Source organism: Manacus vitellinus, unplaced genomic scaffold (assembly GCF_001715985.3).
Source record: "Manacus vitellinus isolate BGI_N305 unplaced genomic scaffold, ASM171598v3 scaffold_41_pilon, whole genome shotgun sequence".
NCBI classification, from domain to species: domain Eukaryota; kingdom Metazoa; phylum Chordata; class Aves; order Passeriformes; family Pipridae; genus Manacus; species Manacus vitellinus.
Genome location: NW_021940545.1, coordinates 6946531 through 6956226, shown reverse-complemented (window position 1 = coordinate 6956226; position 9696 = coordinate 6946531). Strand labels below are relative to the sequence as shown.

Below are 9696 nucleotides of genomic sequence, written 5' to 3'. Positions count from 1 at the left end.
CACTAGCTTTAAGATCATCTCTATGTTTTATTTCCAACGCCTGCCGTTCCCAATGATCACTTGGGAAGTACACCCTTCTACACCCCTGGCCTTTACAAGGTGGTGAACAGTCCCCTTCCAGTCCCTCCCCATGTCCTACCCTGGGGGCAGCTGGAGGCATCACTTTCAGGTAGTGAACGGATGGTTACAGTTTAAACACAGAAAAGAACAGAGGGAGGCGTTTGGTGTCACTGGAAAAGAACGTGGCCAACACAAAGAACAGGTAATAGAAGGCTGGGGCACCAGGCCATGAAGAGGCTGTGGTTTTGCCCCGAGGCAGAGGCTCAAAGCTGTAGTGCAGTGGAAAGTCTCAGTATTAAACAGTGAGTCTTAAAAGGAAAAGAGAGAACAGGGGTTGGAAGGGAAGGTCCAAGGAGAGACTCGATAGGTGGTGGCAATGCACTAAATGTGGTCGTCGTCAGGGTGGCAGCTCCAGCCATTTCCCCTGCATGGCATTGATCTTGCCTGTGAAGGGAGGGCTGGGAACAAGATCAAGATTTTCAGTTCAGCGTGTCTTCCAGCTCCTCCTTCTGCTTTTTCCTCTCTGCAAGCCACTGCTGGATCTTCTCTTTTAGCTCTGTGTTTGGTCTGATCTGGTCCATAGTGAGTGGGCTCCGATTGAAAGGATCCGTCTGATCACTGAAAGACAAAGCATTGACGAGATTATTTGGACACTCCTGGCGTTAAAGATAAAAAAAGAGGGAGACAGGCCAGGAAAAGTCACTGGATAAGTGAAATAGATCCCCAGAAGTATCAAGCAGGAGGGCTGTGCTGCGCACCTGAGGAGGTGTCGGGCTATAGTCGAGCGGTCCACGGTGACGCGGGAGGAAGGCAGGATCACGGGGTCTGACATCAGCGTGCTCATGATGGGATCCAGGAATTCATCGCAGGCGTCTGCGTACGTCTCCTCTTCCTGCTGCTGCCTGTCTGCAAGAGACTGGGGAGCACAGGGGCTTTGAGGGACTCGGCCTCCCCGTTCTTTAAAAACCAGGGAGCACTCACAAGTCCGTATGGGCAGCATGCCCTCCCAGCTGCCCCACCCGAACAAAGCCCCACTCCCAGAAATCCAGCTCCACAGCAACACACAGAGGGAAAAGGACACAGGGAACCAGCTCCATCTTTTTTTGTACATTAAATTCCCTCCAGTGCTCACCTTGATCCTCTCAGCCAGGTTACTGAAAGACACTATCATGTTGCCAGGCTTGTTGATTTTCTTCAGAACCCGCACGGTCTGGGCAAAGAGTGTCGGTGAGTAGGAGCGGCCGTCCTTGGGGACTGTGGCACAGAAGTTTTCTTCATCCCTGCACCACAGGTTACAAGACAGCAAAGGTTTAAGAATCTATATTTACAGGGCTGAAAAACAGTCTCTACAGCAGCTGTTTTCCCACAGCAAAAAACTTAAAGCTAGAGGAAAGCTAGAGTGTAACTAAGCATTTCTCCCACAATACCCCCAGGATGGCTACTGCCACCCCACAGGCTCACACCCTGTCATCACCTACCCAAGGTTTAGGTAGATTGTGCAGATATCAGACACGAGCTGCTGTGGCTTGAAGTCGAACTCACTGAAATCCTTCACTTTCAAAGCTCCCATTTTAGGCCCAACCAGGTGTTGCAGAAAGTAGTTGAGCATGGAGATGATGCGCTCAGCAAGGAAAGGATGCACGAACAGGGACTTGATTTCTGGAAAGGAAAACAACAGTTCCTTCACAGCAATCCCATCCCGCTCCGATCACTGTGAAACCAAGTTCCTGTCCACCCTTTCCTGGTCCTGGCAGGCAGGAGGGGCCACTCTTCCTACCTGAGGTCAGGAAGGCCAGAGTGCCAATGGTTTCGTTGGACATGATGTTGTGGAAGCGTGCCAGCTGCCCAAACATCTGCAGGCTGGACTCCTTCTCCCGGCGAGCCTCCGGGGACAGGCTGTCCCACTCGCCCCGGTCCTTCTCAATCTGCTGCACTTTGATCTTGCTGAGGTACTGCAAAACAGAACACCCAGGGGGCTTGGTTGGATGGCAAAGCCAAGGAGGTCCATCAACACTCAAAATCAGACAGGCAACATCCACATGACCCAGCTTAACTGCTGGCCTCAGGGCAATCAGTTCTCGGGCAGGTAAAAGCTCCCCAAAAAAGCCCTTTCTAGCAGCAACAGCAGCTCTGAAAGGAGTGAGAGACAGCCATTGCACACCAGGGACATGAGGTCACCTGGCACTTGCCTTGTAATCCCAAAGGAGAACTGCTTGGAGACAAAAGGCCTTTGTTAGGATAAAACACCTGTGGAAAGGCCAAGGGGATTTGAGAATCAAAACCCACAGTGATGGTTTAAAGCCCAAGTTCGTCCAGATTAGCAACAGGCAGATTTTCCAGCGTGCTTCCTGATGGATCTGAAAAAGCCCTTTTGCTCCTCTTGGTTCTGAGCTGCCTCTTGACCCCAAAGGAGGAAAGGGTGACCCACAGGCAGGGCCCCAGGCCCACTTTCCTCCTGCTTTCCCCCCTTCTCCCAGGGCACTGGCCACACCAGCCTGGAATTGCTTCCTGCAAATGTCTACCACATAGATTCACCAGGCAGGGCCAGGCGAGCTGACCCTGTTCTGGAGGTCAAAACCACACCCAGCCGCCTCTGGGGAGTGAGAACTTGTTTATGTGATGCTGGTGGCACAGGAGCTCAGCCCTACCTGTATGGCTTCATCCAATAGGAAAATGGCATCATTCATGAGCAGGTTAAGGAAGCGCAAGAAGAGAGGGGGGTTCATTGCCTCCAGGTTCTCTGAGGCATAATCAGCCAAAGCCTGCAAGGAGCGAGCAAACAGTGAATTTTGTGTGTCCCAGTGGCAGGACATGGACCCACGTGGTCCATACAGTGCTGCACACACAGACAGACACACACACGTGCACCTCCTCTTGCCTCACCTTTATGCTCTCCCGGTAGGAGTCGGTGCCCCACATGTACCTCAGGATGGGGTACATGGGACGGCGATAGTTAAACTTCTGTTCGAACTGGTGTGGGTCGCCTGGGCACAAGCCAAAGAGCATTACAAGTGGACATTCCCCCACAGGTGTCCACAGGGAACACAACTCTTCCCCTTCTGTGCTTACCTGTGAACTCGATGTCCACGAAGACCTTGATGAGCGCCTCGGCCAGGTGGGCAGCGTGCTGGTAGGAGCAGAACACCCGCTTGCGATGGAACACGCTTGAGACCAGCGGGTTCTGGGCCTGATCCAGGTGAGGCATCACAGCTTCCAACACCTCTGCCAGCTTGGCTCGCAGGTGAGGATTTTTCATCCTGAAATAGGAAAAAGAAAGTGAATCCAGGATGGCATGAGGGCTAGGGTGTGGAACTGAGCTCTTCAGGAATCATTCCAGGAGCTGTGCCCATCCATGCTCGAGTGCCTGCTTGCTGCAGACCATCTGTAAAGCCAGCTCTGGGTCAGCAGCTCACTCACATGCACTCAATGGCACAGTAAAATCTCAGGCAGAGGCCAGAGAGTGTGGGAACAGCCAAGCTGCTGCTCCCACCCTCCCACACAGCTTTCCCGCTCACAGCCCACGGCTGCTCATCAGCTGGAGCTCCTGGGCAAACCTCACTGACCAACCCAGCTGCTTCCCTACTGCCTAGGGTCCTGCCCTCTATTTATCCTGCCAGTCCAAGTGCTTTGCCTGCTGTCCAGCACCAAACACTGAGGTCACAGTATAACTCTGCTGCACCTGTGGGGCAGAAACCAAACCACCTGCCCCAGGTGACACCGTAGGGCACTGCCAGGAAGAACTACAGCCTCCATCTCCCAGGGACAGCAGGACAGTGAGAACTGCCTACCCAAGGGAAATCTCCAGCTGCTCCTGCTGCTGCCAGGAGCTGTGTTTACACACGTGAGTGTAAACAAATGAACAGCAGAAATGCAGAGTGTAGGGTGATATCTCGTCAGGAAGATTGACAGAACTACTCAGTTCTGTTCAGTGGACATCATAGAGACACTCCCAACAGATCAATCCCAGGAACTTCCTTTAGCAAGTACAAAATGGCTGTAGCTGATGAGGCTCCTGCATCATATTACCAAACACATATTTAAGCCCCAAATCCCATTTGCACCTTGCACGAAAGCCCATGGCCTCCAGGCAGGGCTTTGTCCCCTTTGTGCCTCCTGTGGGCAGAATTCAGCATTTCCAAAGGGATCGACCTGCTCGTGGCTGCACAAACCAAGCCTCAAAACAGCTCTGCAATTTCCACTTGCTTGTTCCCCCTGGGTGTTCTGCAGTGAGCACCCAGAGCTGCAGCGAGGGCTGTACCTACCTCTCCACATCACCCATGAAAACAGTAACAAAGTGAAGGATGTGCTCCAGGGAATCAGCCGAAGTCTCCAAGATGTCATCAGCAAAACGCCGCAGGAAAATGAAGAAGTCACCCAAATTATCAGCAAAGAACTCTGCAAAGAGAGATTGCAGGTGAGCCCTCCCCAGGCAGTTCTGCCCTTTTCCAGCCTCCCCTCTACTTTCCCCTCACCACTCTAATAATGATTAAGTTTCAGTAACTAATGAGCTGTATCAGAATCTCCCACAAAGGACGCCCAGCCTGACAACATCTGTAACACCTGGGATTCACTTCAGCTCTCCCAGAAGTCAAGTTCCTTACAGGGTCAACCTGGCAGCTGTCTGCTGATCACACACTGTTACACAGCAACCCCCAATGGAACAATCCCAAAGCAGACCCTGAGAGGATGATTTTGCAGGGAGAGAACAGTAAATCAGTGTGGTACGTGGTGAAAACTTTGCCACTTGGTGACGAATAGGACCTCTAAAAGGTCAGCAGCCTCACTATCCTAAGTACGGCCCTCAAACAGCCCCCAGTTTTATAAGAGTGAGCCTCTTCAAAGGTTGTAGCACTGTGTCCTGCCCTTGACAGAGAAGTGCTTCCTCAGGCAGCTCTGCCAGTGCTCATGGACAGCAGTGGTGGCACCAATCCCCAGCAGGACACACCTGGCACGTAGGCCAGCGCGCTGTGCTCCACCTCGGGCAGTGGGAAGCTCAGCTCCAGCGGCTCTGTCCCGTGGTTCCCCATGGCCAGCTGCACCAGCAGCACTGCCATGGACACCTGCAGGTTCAGGCAGTTCTGCAGCATCTGTGGCTCCGTCATGGCCGTCTTGGTGGAGAGATAGATGGTCATGAGGCGCTCGAACTGCTCCCTGAGGCTGTCAGCAGCAGGGCTGGAGCTCTGCTGAGCTTCTCGCCATGCCACTTGAAGGCGGTGAAGACTTTGGTTTATCTTTACCATCTGATCGTGCAACCTGCACAGGAAAAAAAGGCAAGGAGGACCTGAGAAGACAGACAGACATCCTGCCTCAGCAATGCATAAGCTGGTGAGAGACTGTTCTATGCCAGCAAATTCAGATAATTTCCTGCAGGTACTCTGGCGGGGGCTCTGGCAGTGCCTTGGAGAAAGGCTTGTCAGAGCCTGGGAGGATATGAGACCCTGTGAGGGACTGTGGGGCCTGCAGAGTGGCCTGGGGAGCTGGCAGAGCATTTTGCAGCGCGGAGCTCCCTCGGGTCACAGTCAGGGATCCAGCACGCCCCAGCCCACATGTTCAGTTTCCCAGCAACGAGCCACTTGCATAATAACTTTTTTGTCAATTTCTATATTTAGAGAATAAACCAGAAGGGGACTCTGCTTGGATCAGCCATGACCTCACAGTATCCAGGCAACGATTTGCAGAGGGAAGCTGGGCAAAATAGCGAGTTCTGGTGTCCAGAAAATCCTTTCCTGGAAGCAGACAGCCACCTCCCATTCCTGCTTTGTGCACAGCCCAGTTACTGGGACAGTTTGGGTCACCCCTAGTGGGCAGGTGCCCTGCCATCAGGTTGCTCTCCAGTAGAGAAGGGAGGTGCCAGAGACCCTTCCCTGAGGAGAAGGGGAATGGAGCAACTCGCAGACACTCAGCACTTGGCTGTTGGTGCCTATAAATAACATGGAGTCTGTAAGACTGTGAGCAAAGGGTCTTTTAGTAGTCAGTTAGGCTGAGGTTCAAACAGCAGCTCAATTGGCCACTCTGTATTTTAAGTATTTACTAAAATTTCCATGGCAAATACAGGTGGAAAACAGCCCTGGGGGAACTGAGAGCAGGTACCTGTGAAACCCCAAGTGCAGGGTGTACTGTGTGAGCACCAGGTTTTCTGTCACCAGGTTGTAACTGTTTGCAAACTCCGGCTCTTGCTCACTCAGAGCAGGGATCAAACATGTTTCTTTCTCCAAACCTGGAAGGAAAAGCAGCTCTGTGTCAGGCCCTACCCAGCAGTGCTGATAAGAGAAGAGCTCGAGACGGCCTCTGCTGAGGACACAGAAGGGCTCACAGTGATGCTGGCAGTGCTTTATTTGTATTCAGCTCTCTCCTTACTCCTCTCTAATCACAGTTGTAACTCTCCCTATACTGGCACCTATTAAGAGGGCACTACTGGGAGAGGTGAGGACATGAGGAGATCCCCTTTGCCATTCCCCTGCTCCCCAAGTTTTGGCTGTACCTTTCATGTGTACGTTCTTACTCCTCCTCTCCTCTTCATTCAGCTCCTTCAGGGCACAGTAGGTAGGGTTGAAGGTTAGCAGCCTCGGAGATTTGGGTTTGCAGAAGGGCTGACATAGCTTCAGGAGGGCAGCCCCCAGGTTGAGGAAGAAGGCATCTGAGGCATACATCTGGAAGAAGATCTCTGGCATCTGGTTAGCCCAAATTTTGGTGCGGCCCGCATTCGCGTGGAGGCAGTTTCCCAGCCAGGAGAGAATCCTGTGCTTTGTCTCTGGAGACAACTGCAACAGGTTCTTCAGCATCTGGTAGATCTTCTCATGGAACTGGGCCATGAACTGTTACAGGGAACAGAATACAGTTGAAGGAGTCTAGCACCTTGAGTTATGGCACCGGTGTCTGTTCCGCAAATGCCACCCAACCCTTTTCCCAAAGCTCAGGCCAAGGCCTTTGATAGAACACAAAGACATGTGTTACAAACACCTGAGGCAGCTGGCAAAGCCATTCCCATGCTCCAGCTGGAGACTCCAAAGCAGTTTTGGGACTTACCTAGTAACAAGTCAGGTTGTTACAGAGTCAGTGGTGGAATTCAAGCCCTGATACCATGTCTTGAACCCTCAGGCAACCGGAGGCCACTAAACATTGCGGGAAGCAGTACTGCCCTGCTTCACTCACCTGATGGATGTTGGATTCCTGCACTTTGATCTCCTGTGGGCTGGATCGGGATGGATTCAGAAAGTAGCCGTGGTTTTCCACCACGCCAGGGGTCTTCAACAAGCAGGAGATGTTTAAAATGGCACCAAGCAAAGTCTTCTGGTACATCTGCCCATTGCTGGGATCCTTGGGCTGGATGTAGCCTGCAAAAACCTGGGGAACACGTCGGGACATGCTGACAGTTGTACAAAATCCCAGTAAAAAAACCCTACAAACTGATGGGTTTGGGACAGGCTAAGAGAAAGGAGCAGAGGGGTAGGAGTACACACACCAGGTGTTGTACCGCTGGTTTGGCCTCTGCAGGTCCTGGATAACTCAGGAGCTAAATGAGCTCCCCAGAGGGGCTCCTGCCCAGAGCGAGGCACCCACCTTGGCTATGTCCTTCTGCTTCGTGAAGTAGAGGAGCACATCGAGGTATGTGTACAGCAGGATCTGGCAGAGGTCCAGGTCCTTGATTCTCCCCAACAGGATGTCAAACACAGGAACCATGACCTCCCCGAACGTCCGCACCTCCTCGTCCATCGTTAAGGCCTCTATGACCTCCTCAAGGAACTCTGTCATGTCTTCAAACTCTGGCAGGGTGTGACACAAGGCTGTTACTCACAATGCTACAACAGCCAGACTGACCCAAACACAGCCCTCCCTTTTGGCAACTCCACATGCCCCAGGGCAGCCTCGCAGCACTGAGCCAGCAGCACAGCTCGGCCACACTTACGTGCCCCCCTCAGTGCCTCCAGCATCAGGTCCACCAGCTGCTCGTACACATTCTGGTTGACATAGATCTCGGGGGTGAGGAGCACGGTGCGGGTGTTGGACACCGTCAGGTTGCGGCAGCGCACAGCGAAGGGCAGCAGGTTCTCTGGAACCTTGGTGATCTGTGCAGGGAGAACGGGGCAGTGCTGGGGCCCGGGTTGTTACACCCTCAGCTGGGTCACCCCGGAGCGCAGGGCCGGGTGACAGAGCTGCCCTCCCCCTCGGCAGGGTCCCTCCTGCCCTGCCCACCTCCTCCCGTGCCCTGCGGAAGCAGGCATAGAGGTAGCGCAGGATGTGCCGCTCCCCGGCGTCGCGGTCGGCAGACAGGTTCTGGGTGCTGGCACAGGTCATGTGGATCAGGTGGCTCCCGGGCTCCGGCAGCAGCAGGCGGGTGAACAGGGCCTGGAAACCAGAGCAGAGACGGGCACAGTGACACAGCCCCAGCTACTCCCCCCGTGAAAAAGGGAGCCCCACCCCACACAGGCTGATTGATTCCTGCTGGGAAGGGTTCTCTCTAGCCCTTGTTAAGTAGCAGAGTGCAGGGCTGAGAACCCTGTGCAAATCCTCCAGTCCCATATGGAGCAACAGCAGCCCCACCAGGAGTCATTTCCACTGAAAACCTCATCAGGAATGGCTGACATGGCCACAGACAAAGCCAAGCATGTGTGCGGACACTGATCACTGAGTTCTGTTTGGTTTTTGTTCCCCTCCCCACCCCCAGTGGATCTGCAGGGCAGCAAACCCCTGCAGCCTCTGGGAGGAAGGTCTGGATTCCCCAAATTCTACACCTTTCTCAGCTTTGTACTCCAAAAACCCCACAGACGTTTCCAGCAAAGCTACGAGAGGCAGTTCCACGCCAGACTTTGGGAAGGGATTTGGGACGTGTCCCATGTGCACTGTGGGGAATTACACTCAACTCCTGTGGCCAGAGCTTGCAGAAGGCCGGGGGCCCCACCTGTTCCACGTTGTCCATGTCCAGCCAGTCCTGGTCATCCAGGTCTGCAGCCATTTCCTCCAGGTAGACGCAGCGCGCCGGGATCCCATTCCCGCTCTTCATGCTGGGGTCGCCTGGAAAGGGCAGAGGGACCCGTTCCATCCACAGGGATGGGGACCCTGCAGGCAGGACCTGCCTCTGGCACAGCCCCAGCTGTGTCCCCTCCCCACTGTGCCCTCCCATGTCAGGGCTGAGCCAGCCCACCCGCGGGGTTCCCAGGCTCACTGTTGTCCAGGGTGATGAGGAAGATCCTCTGGATCATGTGGTTGATGTTGAGCTGCTCGCAGAGCTCCCGCTGCGAGCGGAACGAGCGGCTGATCTCGGCCACCGAGTAGTCGCAGTCGTCCAGGCTCTCGGAGACGCTGTTGTCAGAGTCATCCTGGCTGATGGACGTCTCCTCGCCTGCACGGCACAGCCCTCAGCGCCCCGAGCGACAGCCCTGTCCCTAGGGCAGCCTCGCCCCCTCCCCAAGGGACAGCCCTGCCTGGGGAAGCCCCTGCCCGGGGACAGCCTCGCCCCCCACCTGTCAGCTGCCGCAGTTGCTGCTGCTTCTGGATGGCGGCGAAGTGCTTGGCGGCCGCGACGGAGCCGAAGAGGGCGGCGAAGGGATTGCTGGAGATGCTGTTGTTGTTCTCCTGGTCAGTCATCTCCTCTCAGGGAAGCGCCATGCGGGGGGGCCGGGGCAGGGCTGCAGGGAG

The 9696-nt window shown here is 54.4% G+C and overlaps 2 protein-coding genes across 2 annotated transcripts in view; both read right to left on the bottom strand.

The window, feature by feature from the left end:
• Positions 1–7: 7 nt before the first annotated feature.
• Positions 8–9695, bottom strand: UBE4A (ubiquitination factor E4A). Its single transcript, XM_018078686.2, has 19 exons — positions 9522–9695; positions 9224–9400; positions 8960–9072; positions 8254–8406; positions 7967–8126; positions 7621–7823; positions 7213–7404; positions 6542–6875; positions 6151–6277; positions 5006–5313; positions 4323–4455; positions 3130–3317; positions 2944–3044; positions 2709–2822; positions 1838–2012; positions 1539–1719; positions 1193–1340; positions 819–976; positions 8–678 (listed from the first exon to the last, which is right to left on the bottom strand). The coding sequence occupies exons 1-19, from the start codon at positions 9643–9645 to the stop codon at positions 540–542; spliced, it is 3228 nt and encodes a 1075-aa protein (XP_017934175.1). The 5' UTR covers positions 9646–9695; the 3' UTR covers positions 8–539.
• LOC108640727 (G protein-activated inward rectifier potassium channel 4-like) overlaps positions 9652–9696 on the bottom strand; it is a 4927-nt gene continuing 4882 nt past the window's right edge. Inside the window, exon 5 of the mRNA XM_029962079.1 lies at positions 9652–9686. Coding sequence (XP_029817939.1) covers positions 9652–9686 — 35 coding nt within the window. The remainder of the gene's footprint in view (positions 9687–9696) is intronic.

Bases quoted from the DNA above. Each gene is read 5' to 3' on its own strand.
- UBE4A (XM_018078686.2), bottom strand. From the start codon at position 9,645: ATGACTGACCAGGAGAACAACAACAGCATCTCCAGCAATCCCTTCGCC. The intron at 6,278-6,541 runs GTACAGCCAAAA...TTTTCCTTCCAG, and splicing joins TAAGAACGTACACATGAAAG to GTTTGGAGAAAGAAACATGT. The intron at 977-1,192 runs GTGAGCACTGGA...TGTGCTCCCCAG, and splicing joins ACCTGGCTGAGAGGATCAAG to TCTCTTGCAGACAGGCAGCA.